We start from the raw sequence: 16,898 nt of genomic DNA, 5'->3' as shown, positions 1-16,898 counted from the left end.
ATAATCTTATTAAAAAATGGTACTTGTTCACATATAGTCCACTTCTGATATGCTTTCCTATAGATTTGTGTTAGTACAGTCAGTCCTCGTACAGCATGATAGTTGTGTTGCTAGAAACCCTCGTGCAATATAAACAACAGGCCCTATGGGAAAAATAGGGTTAGGTGGCGACCACCCAAGATTCAACACACATTTTTAACCAAAACATTACCAAACACAAATAATCGTAATAAAATACGTATTTTATTACGACTATTACGTAATAAAATATTGCTAATGCTTTTGCTTCTATCGTAAGCAAACTTGTTTTTGTTTGATTTTCTATCCAACCAGATGACAGCCGTTCCATCTCTTCCAATTCTTTGTCTTAATCTAATGGATTTTAATTACACTTTGAGTTGTTCCTGCTATGAAAGTTGTTTTTATTTTCTCTGCATTCTTTGTAATTCTCAGCGTTGCCTCATTTAGGCCTGTAGCACGTGCAATATCACATGGTCTTTCATTAAGCTCAAAGTGTTTCCCAATTTCATATTTTTTCTCTATCGACAGGCGGACTGGCCATAAGCCTTACCAGGGAAACCCCGGTGGGCCGGAGGCCTGTGTGATTTTGGCCATAAACCATAGTATGAGGCCACTATAAATTTTCCCGGGTAAGAATTTTTGACCCAATCCGCCTCTGTTTATCGATATTGCTTCTCTTTTTCTCTGAATCTGCAGTGTCTTCACCAGGACGCTTCCTTTTCACACCTTTTAAGTATTTTACTCATTTTTAGGGAATAAAGCACAATTACAAAACGAGGAGGCACGCTTGATACACATAAACAAAGCTGCGTGCGTGTAGCAACTGAATAAACAACACCGTAAAGCCAGAGATACACTATTAACACCTCACATTTCTAAGGGTTACTACCATAAAACAATAAAAACAATTTCCAGTTACGTTTCTGCTAGTGGAATCTGTTATAAACTGGTAGTAAACTCGATCTAATTGCATTTGCGATTATACCGATTGCTGGAATTGTGTTGGTTTTACGTTATTATGGTGAAATGTGTTTCCCCTTCACTGATATAAAAAACAAATACTTTTCAGAATCTTCTCTTCATTCCTATCGTGTTGCGTTCGGTTGGGGTGATTCTGCTTTCGACTGCCATTTCTTGTAAACACAAAGGCGAATCGTGCATAAGCGAATTCGGTTTGTGTTATATAAGATATCGTTTTCCTATTTATAAATCATGTATGATCGAATTCGTGTAGTGCAAACACGTATTATACGAGGACTGACTGTATATAAAAATTTTGATATTCTTATCTTTCATGGGGAGGAAATATTCTTCACATTTCCTCCCTATTCTATTAAAAAAAACATCACAAGGCCTAAGAGTATCTTTTAAGTAGTTAATCTTGAAATATATATTAATAAAAATAATGTTATTTACTGAGGTTGATTCCATTTTTCAGCATCTGGTATTTTACTTGTATGTCCAGTTTGTGTCATATGATTCAAGAGGTCATCGTGCAGTTGAAATTTTTCATTACAGAAGAAGCATATCTTGTTATGAAGCTAAAACAAAAGAAATAAGTTAATTAAAAAGAAACATGGATATACTTTTGCAATTTTTATAGAAAACAAAAGTTCTATAAGTAGTTTTAAATCAATAAAGAATTACAAAATATGAAATAGAATCCCTCCCTCACAAAGGGTGCATCTTTGCATGATGGAGTGGCATTCCACTACAGTTCAAATGAAACAATGAAATAAAGTCAGGAGGTCAAAGAGCTTTTGGATTCCCATCCTCATGCTGACTGTGGCTAAAGCAGTTGAAGAGACTAATTTATATTACACAAGGAATGTCTCGGAAAATTGCCTAGCAAAGATGTTCATTACTTCATTTTGACTAAAGGAAGACAAATTTTAAATTCCATATAATCAGATAATGTAATCTAGATTATGAGAGATATTATCTAATCATGTATTCGTAATAACTATAGTAATTGTGAACGATGGAAAATTTTGGCTGTGGTGAAGATTATGGCAACTCTACACCTTGTGTGGTCATTGTGAGAGGAAGCCAGAAATGGAGTATCTTACAGAAGTAATGTAGGGCCATCTAGACAGGAATGCTGTTACACTGCAGTCACAATGTGCATTTATTAAGGCACAATCTTGTCTGACTAATCCGAGTGAATGAAGCAGTAAACAAGGGAACTGGAGGCAAAAAATAATTTTGATATTATATACTTTGATTTTAGAAGAGCTTTTGACACCACATAAAAGACTGCTGTGCAAATTGGAGCAATGTGGCATTAGGATTGGTTGTATTGGTGCATCAGCGACTAAGGCTATAATGCGCCAGAACCAGGTCATGTAAAAGAAAAGATTTATATTTCAGCTACCTAAAAAATTAGGTCACTAAGTCAATATGTATAGAAATAAGGATATGTAAAAAGTTTATATAGACAGTAATTTTTAAATACCTGTAAAAATATTTAAACATTTTAAATAGCTAAAAATAGCTGATAAAATCTGACTGAGTGTATGAGGCTCAGTCAGATGGCTAAAAGCAGTAAAATATAGACAATGTTCGTGCCTGTAAAGTGGACACGTGGATAAAATGTCTTACTGTTAAAAAGGTGTCGAACTGCTCACACATAGGAGTGTCATCCGCCCTCAGCAGGAATTAATGAGTAAGATGACCGTGTCCTATGCCTATAGGCGAGCTAGAACAACTTCCTCTCAGTGGTTCCTGTGCAGACTCAACTGCCACAGTTTTATTACAGGCTTTATCTGATAGAGTTTGTTCATAACCTGCCCATGCCAAGATTGTTTCCAGTGGGAGAGTAATCTTTTGCGTATTAATTGTCTGTAGTCTGTATAGGGGACTAACAGGCTACTGTTCTTCTGGGGTTGCGATGATTTGGCTGCAGCATCAGCCAGTTCATTACCCTTTATCCCAGTGTGGCTAGGGATCCAGCAGGAACGATCAAAGAACGGTGTAACATCTGCCTGTCAGGAAAGAATGAGAATTATATTTAATCCCTGATAAAGCCTGTAGTATACTTAAGGAGTCTGTGTACACCATACACCTTTGGTAGTTGTGGGTTTTTATGTGGTTCAGGGCTAATTCAATTGCATACAACTTGCTGAGTATGTTCTGCGTTCGTTGTATATCTTCTCAGATATAGTGTTATTTGGGAAGATGGCGGCAGACCCGACAGATAACTCTGACTTTGAGCCATCAGTGAAGACAGGCAAGAAGTCGGGATATTTAGCTCAGTGGGCAGCATATAGTTTTTTGGTATACAGAGTTCGAAGTGGTGGCCTTTCCCCATTTGTTAATAGAGAAATTGCACAGTGGTGTTCAAGCATGCCACGGTGGAGCTGGTTGCGTTGTGGATATGTTGCCATATCCACAACGCAACCAGATCTAACGATGATCTATCGAACTTTTGCAAGTAGAGATGGAACGTGATAATCCCATTATATAAGGCTTTTGTTAGACCACACTTGGAATACTGTGTTCAAGTATGGAGACCGCACCTAAAGAAAGACATCGAGCTTCTTGAAAGGGTGTAAAGATGGGTAACTCGCCTGGTGAGATTGGCAAAAAGGTGTCACTTCAAATATGTGGGTTGCAGAGTTTGGAAACTAGACACCTTAGAGGAGATTTGATTGAGGTGTTTAAGGCTCTGAGAGGCTTCAGTAAAATGAATGAGGATGAAATTTTCAAGATTATAAATGATGCTGGAACTAGGGAACATAAATTCAAGTTATGGGGGGGGGAGAAGGGAAGATGTTTATATTGGACTGCAGGAAGTTTTATTTTAGCCAGCGAATTATAAATTACTGAAATAAGTTGCCTACGTGGGTAGTAAAGGCTGAGTTTGGGGAAATTCAAAGGACATCTGGATAGTACCTTCGGGTGAGGGAAACACACAGGATGATAGGTTTAATTTTCTTTTCTTTTATTATTAGGTTTTTTTTTTTTTTGTTTTTTATCATTGTTTTATTTGGTTTTTCTTTTCTTTTTTTTTTTTTTTTTTTTTTGGCTGGTGCAGCATAAGCCATAGGCTTTCTTGCACCATGCAGCCATTACTAATATTAATACATTCTCTACGGTTATATTGAGTTCTCTGATTAGTTCCTGTACACGAATACCAAAGGGACGGTTGGCAGTCTCATGGGTCTTATAGAGATTTTCCCATCATGGCTCAAAAACGGATGGCCTGGCAGGGAGTTTAGTTTGAAAGCATACTGTAAAGATAACTGTTTCCTACGAAACGATAGTGATGGCTCATATGCTTCGACGTAGAGATTTTATTTTGGACTGGAGATGTGCGAAATGCTCCAGTGGCAATACAAATCGTCTGATGATGGATGGGGTCCACCCATCGAAGTACGCTGAGTCTAGCAGATGCATATACCTGGGACCCGTAGTCTAATTTAGATTGCACGAGTACGCGATACAGGCATAATAAAGTGAATTGGTCAGCACCCCAGGAGATACATGAGATGGCATGTAGGATGTTCAAGCCTCTCGTGCATTTCGCTCGAAGTTGACAGATGTGCTGTAAAAAGTCAACCTTCTGTCAAATACAAGCCCCAAGAATCTAGTCTCAGATACTACTGGAACAGCATTTTGCCCTAGTCTCAGTTCAGGTTCAGGACGAACCTGAACTGAGACGTCTTTTGTGGAGAGAACCTAAAGCCATTATTCGTTGCCCATGAGCTCAGGTGGTCAATGGCATGTTGCAGTTGTCTCTCAATTACCCTCATGTTGCAAGATTGACAGAATATGCTAAAATCATCAACATACAGGGCACAATTCACAGTTGGAGGAAGTTCTGTGATGGAATTCACTTTGATGGCAAAAAACGTAACACTTAAGATGGATCCTTGAGGTACTCCCTCGTCTTGGCTGAAAGGCCGAGACAGTGTGGATCCTACACGAACGTGGAAGGAATGGTGGGTTAAAAAGTTTTTAATAAAAACTGGGAGATGACTTCTAAGGCCGATGCTTTAGAGGTCTTTTAAAATTCCAAATCTCCAAGTTGTGTCATATGCTTTTTCCATATTGAAGAACACAGACACCAAGTGTTCTCGTTTTAAAAAGGCATCTCAAATAGAAGTTTCGAGTCTAATTAAATGGTCCAAAGTGGACCTATTCCTTCAGAAGCCACACTGTACTCTGAAGAGAAGCCCATTTACTTCCAAATACCATATTAAATAAGGCGGATGTTTACCATTTTCTCCAGGATTCTGCACAGCTCTTCTATGGTGAAGGGTCCATTATAAGGATGAGGGACCTTACATTTGAAGTTAATAGGCTGCCTCTCATGTTTGTTTTTGACAACCAAGAACTCTGGGGAGTAAGAGGATGTTGAAGAGACGGTAGCAAAAGTTTCCCCAAGAGCATCAGCTATTGCAGTTTGATCTGCAATAACACATGAATATAGCGAGCTTTTGCATGTGCACGTTTGAAGGCTAAGAGATTGGCTGTGGTGGGATATCATCGAAATATCCCCCAAGCCAGATCAACCTTCCACCGTGGTAACCTAAAAGGTAGACATGGCCTTCCGTTAATTAGACTGGTTATCATGGGGAAGTGATCGCTTCTGTAGAGGTTCTCCTCTACTTCCTAAGTGAGTGAAGGAAGGAAGGAGAGAGAGAGAGGGAGCATATAGTAAGATCAATGGCAGAGAACGGATAGGCATGTGGAAAAGGTATTAGTTCCCACATTTAGAAGAGAAAGGTCATTGTCACTGAGCATATGCTCTATGACACGTCCCCTTCCATTAATGTCAGCATTACCCCACAGGGTTATGTCCATTAAAATCACCCAAGAGTAAAAGAGGAGAAGGCAGCTGCACAATGAGATCATCAAGGTCTTTCTGAGAGATGTCTGCTCCAGGTGGCAAATAAACCGAACAAGCTGTTAGTAAAAATCCCACTGTAAGGCGAACTGCTACTGCTTCTATGTTGGTGGAAAGCGAAATATGTTGAAATGGGGTGTGGTTGTCCAGAAGAATAGCAACACCCCCCCCATGAGTAGGTCCATCCCCAGTTCTGTCTCTTCGAATGATGGTAGTATTACGAAAGGAAGGGTTTTCGTTTGTCTTCAAGTATGTCTCCTGCAAGCAAAAGCAAACTGGTTCATGCTTTTGCAGGAGGGCCTTGATGTCATCATTGTTTTGCCGGAATCCACGACAGTTCCATTATAGGAATTTAGCCATTATTTTGGCTTGGTGGCTGCATCAGGTGGCGTCTGAGGTGCTGAGGGCTTACTTTTGTTAGTCTTGGATTTCTCTTTTTTGGGGAAGTACGCTGTACCGTGTCCATTTCTTCCTTCGCAGAGTTCCAAGACTGATTTGTCCCATACCTCCTTATTCTCTACATCCATTGTTTCTGGTATTACGGGTGGCTCTTCCAAACTTTTTAGCTTTTCTTTACCACTTGGTTTTGGTAGTGGTGGAGCACTAGGAGGTACGGATATAGGAGTGGCAGCTGACTGTGTTTTTTTGGTGGGCTTTTGTGAACTCAATAAATAGCGTGCAATCGGAGTGAATGACTCTCTTGGTGGTATAGTCATCTCAGTTTGTGTACCGATAGTGCACTTAGCAGAAGCCTTCCTGCTATTTATTGGTTGGATACGTTTTCTGGCCTCTGGGTAGGAGATATTCAGCTCTGTTTTTTGATTTCTTTTTCATCCTTCCACCGCTGGCATGCTTTAGAGTAAGCGGGGTGCTCTCCTTGGCAATTGACACAGCTCGGTTTTGAAGCTGAACATTCTTTGCTCTCGTTGTCTTTAACACCACATTGAGTACAGGCAGGGTTACCACGACAAGATGTTTGTGAGTGGCCGTATTTTTGGCATCTAAAACACACCTCAGTGGGTTTGGGATATAAATCCTCACTGGGCAATTTAGATAGCCTGCCTTGATGGAACTTGGAGGCTTGGAGGCCGTGGGGTGTTGAATGTGAGGATAAGAACTCAGGTAGGGACAAGATTCCCATCCTTTCATATTGATATTCTTTCGACAGCAGTCACTCCTTGGTCTTTCAATTCAGAGCAGATCTCTTCTTCAGAAACATGGAGGTCCCACTCTGATATAACACCTCGTGAAGAATTTTGTGGTGATAGGTGTTCCCCCTATGATGTAGAGTTCAGGATTTTTGCCATTTGTTTTGTGGTAGAAGTTCGACCAAAAGGTCACCAGAATGCAGTCTTTTTACAGATTTAGGTGATCCTGCCAACCCTTCTAATCCTTTCTGGATAAAGAAGGGTGACATCTTCCCAATTGACTGCTCTCCGGTGGAATGGAGAATGAGGAAGAGCGGTGTCACTGATGGTGGTGTATCCCCAGTTCTGGCTCTTTTTACAGAGTTGTTTTCTGAGTTATCATCTCGATTAGGTAGGGGCCTTGTTAGGGCCCCAGAAGGATTAGAATTTATAATACTCATAGGAGTAAAATAAAAATTTCTGATGCCCTAAGTACCTCACCCATCACGGAACCCTACGAGGGGACGTCCACTCGTGAATTAGCAGGTACTGTGTACACGAATGGGATGCCAAGTTCGCTTAGGAGCATCATACCCAAGTTTCCAATAAGCCTTGATCCCGTTCCAGGACCAAAGGGAGGGAGACTTATTGGAACGCAGTTGACCCAAGCAGTAAGAACCACCTGCCGATTGATCCTAGTCGGGCCGGTCTGGGACCACCAGTCTTGTCGAAGCAGGGGCCAAAATGGTGTATCAAGGCTGGGACCCTCAACCACCAGAATCTCCCCTTCTGAATTTCCATGAGTGGTGGCGCACGGCTGCACACACCGGATTCCAATGGTGTAATCCTGGAACCAAGGTATGCGCGTTGGATCCCAGTGATGCTAATCTGGAAGACCAGCAGCATCACTGGGAGGTCACCTCGCCACGTACAGGTGCCCACGTCGGGGGGAGGCATTAGGGACAAGTTAATGCTATTGATAAGAGGATTTTCGAGTGGGAGAATACAAAGAGTGGTTATCAATGAGCATTGCTCTTCTTGGACTACTTTTATTTATGGAGTTCCCCAGGGTTCAGTGCTGGGCCCAGTGTTGTTTTTAATATTTATTAATGATACTGATGAATGAAGACATCTACATTAATGCCTAAGTTTTCACATGTTTTGCAGGATGGCAGGTTGGTTAATGCCACAAAAAAAAATCTGGAAAAATTAGGCAGATGGGCTGAAAAGTGGCAATTCATGAATTTTAAAATTGACAAATACAGGCTACTACATTCAGGGTAGTGAAAAATGAAAAAGACCTGGGGGTAATTGTGCAGCCATGAAGTTCTCTGAGCAGTGCAGATAGACTGCTAGGACAGCTCATGATGTCTTGTGAAAGATATACAGGAATTTTGGCAGCAGGAATAAGGTGGTTATCCTGTTGTATAAGGCAATGGTTAGGCCATATCTTGAGTACTACAGAAAGGTCTGGAAGCCTCATTTTAGCTGTCATTGTGTTGTATTGATATATGCAAAACTTGGGGTTTTCTAGTAGTGCAATCAGTATCAGAAGAGGACTATAAACTATAACAGCAGTACAAACATCTTTTAATAATGTGACTTTATCAAGTCGTAGCATAATTTAAAAGAATGTAGTGTTTCTACTGCCATCAAATAAACTGGATTAGTGTATCATTATTCTTTTAAATCTTGTAGTTTGTGTTATTTTTAAATTAAATTTAGATTAAATTATGACAGAGTAGAGCAGCAAAGCAAAGGGCTTATAGTAGTGGGAATGATTTGATTTGGGAAAGAACTTTTTATGGTAGTTCACCTACAAATCAGGATTATGTTTTATTACTTGTTCTTTTTTTTGTGACACTACCTTTAGCAGGACATAATAAACCCACAAGGGATGCCTTTGTGTATGTTTGTTATAAAAAATGTGTGAGGTTGAGTGAAAACTTCATATAATCCCATCAGTATTCTGATGGGATTATATGAAGGCTTGAAGAATAGGGTTGATGCCTTCAAAGGATTAAAAGAGAGGGACCATCAAGCACTCAGCCACCCAGCCCAATGCTTGAGCCCATGCTCCAGCATCAAACAACAAAAAGGCATCCTGTGTAGCAGAGATCCTTGGTCCAACAGCAAGTAGCTACAGCTGGTGTCAATTGTCAGGGAAGTGGGAAGTATATTGTTCAAAAAGAACGGGTGGAAATAGGACTGTGGTATGTCTGCTCGGGACTAAAGGAGATGATATTGTAGAGCGGCTTACCTTTTTAATAGCACAAAAGGTGACATTGTTGTACACAGCACTAATTATATTAAGAGTAGGAGATCTGAGGATTTAATTAACTGCAGAGTAAGTAACTGCTGTTAATTAAATCTGTTAATTAATTAAATTAACTGCAGGTGAGAAAAAATTGCAAGTTAGGATTGGAATCTAAAGTGTCTGCAATCCTGCTCAGACTGATGGGGTGGGGTACATAAGGAGTACCTTGTCAATCAATTCTGCTCTGGAGAGACTGTGCAAGGCTCATGGGGTGGAATTTTTTTCAGCATGGTCTGTACTTGTTAACAGAAGGGACTATTTTTACAGGGATGGGACACTTAAATAGAAGGGGTGCAAGAACATTTTCCGATGCTTTAAGACAGTGTTAGGTGAGTAAGAAAACTGCTAGCCTTTTTCAGACTAATATATTAACAGTAGCCACAGCAGAGATGAAAGCGATTCTTGCACTGCTTCTATCAGAAAATGCAACAGCCTGGAAGGCAAGGTGTCAGGGATTTCAAGACCTGCTGGTGGGGGGGGGTCTTCATGGAACAAGCAAATATATGGACTGTTAGGGTTACTAAGAGTAAAAATAGCTATACTTAAATAAATATGTACAGTAAATAAATCTGATGAATTTGAATTACTGATCAAATCAACATTGTGAAAATATCAGAGACATGGCAACACTCAGATATGAGATTTAGAATATGAATATCACAATGTGTACAGAAAAGACAGGTGGTGGGAGAGATTATGCTCTTGGTTAAGAAGCAAATATAATCTAAGTCAGTGCATCCTGTGGACATGGGTGGCCAGCGCTGTGGTGTTGAGTCAGCTTGCTGTGATATAAACACTGGGAAAACAAAAATGAGCGTAGGGGTGTGTAATAGGCCTAATGACGGTGATAAGTATAATGAACAACTGTAGCAACATTTAGAGTGGATCAGTAAATCAGAATGCCCATAAAAGACTGCTATACAAATTGGAGCAGTGTGGAAATTATACTGCTGGTATTGATAAAGGGATGGTTGAGTGGTAGAAGACAGAAAGCACAGTTATCAATGAGCACTGCTGTCCTTGGACTAATGTTATTAACAGAGTCGTGCAGGATTCAGTGCTGGGCCCATTGTTGTTTCTAAATTTATTAACAGTTTTGATGAAGGCATGTCAGGCTTAATGGCTAAGTTTGCAGATGTACAATGGTTGGCAGGGTAACTTATTGCAGTAATCTGGGGTATGTTACTGCAACAAAATTTACACAAATTAGGCAGATGGGCTGAGAAATAGCAATTGAAGTGTAATTTTGACACATGCAAGCTACTTTACATGGGATTCATATAGTAATTCCATATTAAAGTACCAGGTATGTGGTACTATACTCAGGGCAGTGGAGAACGGAAAGGATCTGGAGATAATTGTGCAGTCAGATATGAAGTTCTCTTAGTAGCACAGAAAGGCTGCCAGGAAAGGCCGTGTGGTTTTGTCAAAGATATACAGGAATTTTGCCAGCAGGAATATGGAGGTGGTTATCTCATCGTATAAGTTAATGGTTAAGCCACATCCTGAGGTTTGGAAGACCTGTTTTAAGTATCTGGATCTACTGGAATGGATGCAGAGAAGAGCAACAAGATTGGTGAAGGAGAACAAAATGGTGCTGTTACTAGGAGACTTCAGTTTTGCAAATTTCAGTGTTTAGAGACTAGGCATGTGGAAGCTGATCTGATTGAATTGTTTAAGGCTTTGAACAGATTGAATAAGCTCATGCTGATGCAATCCTTCCTCTTGCCTAGACAACACACACACATGGGCATAAATTCAAATTGAGGATGGATGATTGATTGTTGGAACAAACTCCCATCTGGTGTTGTAGAGGTGGATAGTTTGAATAAATTCAAGGAAAAAAACTAGATAAACTGTTAGAGGGGTTGGATAGGTGAAAAGGGAAGTTATTTGTAGATAATAAAACACTCAAACCTATGTTGGTGTAATTATGTTTATTACCTATTTGGAAATACATGCTTAATGGAGCCAAATGTGTTGTGGTATTTTCTTACCATGACAGCTGTTTTTGCATGCAATATCTCCATCACAAAAGGTCATTGAGGTCACAAGAGTTCATAAGATCTTGTGGCTTAAGTGGAAAAAAAAAAAAAAAGAAAAAAGTCACTTAGGCCACAAAACTTTACAGGTTCTTGCGGCCTAAATGACCTTTTGTGATGGAGATATTACAAAGACTGCTGTCACTGAAGAAGCAGTAAGAAAATACCACATCTGATTCCACTATATTATTTCCAAATAAGAAATAAACATATTTATACCAACATAGAGTGCTTTACTACCTTCAAATAACACAGTATACCTATGTACCATGCCACTTGAGGGATATATGAAATGGGAAGTGTCGGGTTTTTTTGGCTAATACTGTATAAGCTTGCTTTCTTGCATCCTTTTCCACTACTAATTAATAACACTAATACATTTAAATTGAAAAAGGATGATCGTAGGAGAGCTGTAAGAAAATTTGCTTTTTACCAGAGTGACTGATTAATAGAACAAACTTCCATCTGGTGCTATGGAAGTGGGTAGTTTAAATAAATTTAAGGAAGAATTGGAAAAATTGTTACAAGAGATGGACAAATGAAGCAAGGCACTTTTTTTTTTGCTGATGCTATATACGCGTGCTTACCTGAATTATTTGCAACTACTAATAGGAATATCTGGTATATTTTAAATCTAAAATGTATTTTTTGATTTCCAAATTCCTATAATTAATGTTTTCTTACATAAAACATGATAATTGTACCTACATTAGGATTTTTGCATTACACTAATAATTTTACTTGAGCCAAAAACAAAATTATGGATCTTTTTTGTACATTATTTTATAAAATAATATTAGTGTTACCAGAAAAGCCACAGCAGTAAAAATTACATCTTCCTGGCTTTTGCAGATGGATCCCAGAAATGTCCAGATTTTTTTTCTTCAGAGTATGCTTTGTCCCAATGTTTTACATACAAAATTCATAAGATGACAAAGAATATCAAGTTTTTGCCTCAGTTTTCAACCTTGAAAATCTGGCCACCTTTTATCTAACCTGTGATGCTTATTATTATACTGATCCTGTGGTTAGATACCACATTTATATCTTACTTTTAATCTTTTTTTATTATGTTTATTAATATTATATTTAATCGAACCCTGATGCTCAAACTTATTCAAAATGCTATTTGCCAGATCAACTGTTGCAAAATTTTGTCTTATATGTTTGTTATAAATTTTTTAGTCTTTGTGCACCATAGGCTGGCAAAAAAAAACTTAAACTATTATTAAAACTGCTATAAAAATCTACTATACTAGTTTTATATTATATTTTATTGTACTGTATAATATTATACAGGTGTCCATAAAGTCCTTATGCACTTTAAAAACTGCAATAACTTAGGTTCTATACAAGATAAAAGCAAACTGTACAATGAATTGGAAAGGCAAGTTATTCTAGTTTTTATGCACAAAAATAATTACTTTAATTTACTGCTTTACACACCTCTATCAGGCACTGGAGAGGTGATCTGATAGACGTGTATAAAGCCTTGAATGGTTTGAGCATGCTCAATGCTAATGGGATTCTTCCTCTTGATCAGAATAATCACATAAGAGGGCATAAATTCAAATTGAGGAAAGCCAGATGTAGGATAGATGTCCGGAAATTTGCCTTTAGCCAGCGAGTAGTTAGTTGGTGGAACAGACTTCCATCCCTTGTTGTGGAAGTTGATAGCCTAAATAAATTTAAGGCTCAGCTGGACAGGTATTTTGAACGAATGGAGGGGTGAAATGGGAGTGGGGTTTTTTTTTTTTTTTTTTTTGGCTGATGCTGCATAAGCTTGCTTTCTTGCATAATATGCCTCTGCTAATGCTGTAATTTTTTCAGATAATCTATCCTAAAAGAGATGAAAGAGAATAGAAAGTGAACTGTGGCCTCTGGCTAGCACATTTAAATCCATTTCAGTGATTAGAAAAAAAAACTTATAGCACATCAAGCAAGCACTGCACAGCATTTCAATTTAAAACTAGAGGAAGAAGTTTAATGAGATTGGTTCCATTAACGATAATCCACGAACTGGAAAGTTCGGATTAAACAAGGAAATTGTGGCATCTGTCGAGGAAGCTTTTCAGCAAAGAATAGCTTCCTCAACTTTTCCACAAAAATTACTAAAGCGGGCAACCCTAGAGCTCAATGTACTTAAAGTAACAGTGCACAAAATTCTTGAAGTGAAATTGCATGAGTAACCATACAAGATTCAATGCATCCAATGTTGCTGGAGTAAGACTATGAGATTAGCTTTCTGTTAATTAGATAATCTTGTAATAACTGGGAGTAAAGTGGAGGAGAAATTGTTGAAGATAAACACAAGAAAGGCACCTGGGGTAAATGGAATCTATCCAGTTATATTAAAGGAGGCAGAAAAGGAAGTAAGCAAACCTTTAGCCATAATTATGAGAGCTTCCTTGGACTCAGGGGAGGTACCCATGGACAGGAGATGTGCAAATGTGATCACAATCCACTAACGAGAATCAAAGGGAGACAGGTAATTACAGACATGTTAGTTTAACTTCTGTTCCAGGGAAATTAATGGAGGCACTCGTTAAAGAAGCACTGCAGGATCATCTAGACAAGACTGCAGTAATAGCTCAGACACAACATGGGTTTGTTAAGGGGAAGTCTTGTCTGACCAATTTGATTGGATACTATGATGTAGTCACAAAGGAACTGGATGCAAATAATAATTTTGATATCGTATATTTGGATCTTAGAAAGGCCTTTCATACTGTTGCACATGGAACATTGCAGCACAAATTGGAGAAGTGTGGCATTGGAGGCAAATTGCTGCTATGGATAAAGGGATGGTTGAGTGGGAGAAGACAGAGCGTGGTAATCAATGGACACTACTCTTCGTGGATTACTGTTATTAGTGGAGTCCCCCAGGGTTCAGTGTTGGGCCCATTATTGTTTTCTGTATTCATTAATGATATTGATGATGGTATATCAGGTTTAATGTCCAAGTTTGCAGAAGATACAAAGGTCGGCAGGGTTGTTAATGTCACCAATGACAGTACGATGCTGCAACAGGATCTAGAAAAGTTGAGCAGATGGGCTGAGAGGTGGCAACTGAAGTTTAACATTGACAAATCTAAAGTACTGCATATGGGAAGCAGTAACCCCAGAGTAACATACTGAATATGTGGTACTACACTGACAGTAGTAGAGAGTGACAAGGACTTGGAGGTAATTGTGCAGGCAGATATGAAGTTTTCTTAGCAGTGCAGACAGTCTGCAAGGGTAGCTCATGGTGTCTTGTCAATGATATACAGGAATTTTTTTAGAAGGGATAAGGAGGTGATTATCCCCTTGTATAAGGTAATGGTGAGGCCACACCTCGAGTACTGTATACAGGTTTGGAGGCCTCATTTTAAGGATATAAGGCTGTTGGAACGAGTACAGAGAAGGCAACAAGATTAGTGAATCGAACAAAGGGTTGCTCTTATGAAGAAAAGCTTAAATTTTGCAAATTACAGTGTCTGGAGACTAGGCACCTGCGAGGTGATCTGACTGAGGTTTATAAATCCTTGAATGGTTTGAGCATGCTCACTGCTGATGGGATTCTTCCTCTTGCTCAGAATAATCGCCTGATAGGGCATAAATTCAAATTGAGGAAAGACAGTTGTAGGATAGATGTGCAGAAGTTTGCCTTTAGCCAGTGTGTGTGTGTTGATTGTTGAAACAAACTTCCATCTGTCGTTGTAGAAATTGATAACTTAAATAGATTCAAGACAGAACTAGACAAACATTTGGAGTAAGTGGATGGGTGAAATCAGATTTCTTATAATTTTTTTGGTTGATGCTATATAAGCTTGATTTCGTGCATCTTGTGCCTTTGTTAATGCTATGTTACAAGTTTAATGAAAATTAGCATTAGTAGAGGTATATGATGCAAGAAAGCAAGCTTATGCAGCAGCAGCCAAAAAAAAAAAAAAAAAAAACACTCCCATTTCACCCCTACATTCCTTCCAAATACCTCTCCAGCTCAGCCTTAAATTTATTTAGGTTATCGACTTCCACAACAAAGGATGGAAGTCTGTTACACCAATCAACCAACCGCCAACCAACTACATCAACCATGTGTCTCAGTAGTTCATCTGACATCCGTTTAGGCCTGAACCGCGAACAATATTTCTTAGTTGGTATGTAAAGCCTAGTAGCTTCCAAGATAAATTCTTTGAATGCTTCCCATTTTGAATTTGCTGTTGGTAACATCATCAGTTGGTCCCACTGTATAGAATTTAAATACTGTCTCAGACCATCGTAGTCGCCTTTACGAAAGCAAAAACCCTTCCCTTTACCCTTGGTGGTAGTTACCTCTTTGAGTAAATCCCACTTCAGCACGCTGTGATCACTACTACCTAGTGATTCCTTTATCTGCAGATTCTTAATGCATGAATAATCACTACTGATAATCAGATCAAGAGTATTATTCCCTCTAGTTGCCTCCCGAACATGCTGATGTAGAAAACAATCATCCAATAAATCCACAAAAGCTTTGCCAGTGTGTGAGTGACCAACCCACAAATTCCAGTCAATATCTGGGAAATTAAAATCCCCCATTATAAGACTCTCTGATTTACTGGCCCACTCTATTTCTCTGTACAGTTTCTTATTATACTCATCAGAGTCATTAGGCCTATAACACACTCCTATTCTTAATTCTGATCTTCCAATGCTTATGTCACACCAAACTGACTCGACACTGCACTGTCCAGCGATGTCGACTAGCTTCACTTCCTTTTATTTTATGTGTTTCTTAACTAATAGCATAAGCCCTCCTCCCTTCCTATCCTGTCTATCCTTCCTGTACACAATGTACTCCCCAAATTCCATTTCTTCATTCCTTATATCTGTGTGACACCATGTCTCTGATATCCCAACAATATCTGCCTTTGATGTTTTGAGCAATACCTCAAATTCATTAAATTTATTTACCAAACTCCTAGCAGTAGTGTTCATGCAAGTATACATGCACCTGTTCCTATTCTTAGCTACCCTAACACAACCCATGTGTTTACTTGTACCCCAATGACTCCCAGCAGTCTGAAATATCCTGCATCTTATTTTCCAAGCTGCTGCTCATTCCAATAGAAGCAGTGCAAGAATCACTTTCACCTCTGCCAGTGGCTACTGTTAATCTATTAGTCCTTGTATTCCCCCAATCTAGCAGTTTTCCGACCCACGTAACACTGCCTCGATAGCATCAGAAAATATTCTTGCACCCTTTCTATTTAAGTATATCCCATCCCTGTAGAAGCAGTCTCTCCTGTTAACAAGTACAGACCAGGCTGAAAAAAATTCTAGCCCTTGAGCCTTGCACAATCTTTCCAGGGTCGAATGAATTGACAAGGCTCTCATCATACACTCCCTCCTATTGTGTCTGGGCAGAATTGCAGACACTTTCAAATTCAACCCTAATTCACAGCTTTTTTTCAACAGTGACCTGTACTTGTTAAGTAATTCTGCCGGTCTCCTATTCTTAATATCATTAGTGCCAACGTGTACAACAATATTACCTTTTTGTGCCCTTAAAAGAT

The 16,898-nt window shown here is 39.1% G+C and overlaps 1 protein-coding gene across 3 annotated transcripts in view; it reads right to left on the bottom strand.

Annotated features, from left to right (window-relative positions):
* LOC150086751 (zinc finger protein 277) overlaps nt 1–16,898 on the bottom strand; it is a 118,894-nt gene that overhangs the window by 227 nt on the left and 101,769 nt on the right. For 2 of the 3 annotated variants that reach the window (XM_090371560.1, XM_090371558.1), the window contains exon 12: nt 1,438–1,562. In XM_090371560.1, coding sequence (XP_090227686.1) covers nt 1,438–1,562 — 125 coding nt within the window. Of the gene's footprint in view, nt 1–27; nt 144–1,437; nt 1,563–16,898 lie in introns of those variants that run through there. The other variant, XM_090371559.1, reaches the window with a different exon arrangement.

The sequence above is a fragment of the Mastigoproctus giganteus genome, chromosome 4, assembly GCF_048544385.1.
Source record: "Mastigoproctus giganteus isolate SK-2022 chromosome 4, ASM4854438v1, whole genome shotgun sequence".
NCBI lineage: Eukaryota > Metazoa > Arthropoda > Arachnida > Uropygi > Thelyphonidae > Mastigoproctus > Mastigoproctus giganteus.
The sequence above is the reverse complement of the archived record's forward strand: the minus strand, read 5'-3'. Positions and strand labels throughout refer to the sequence as shown.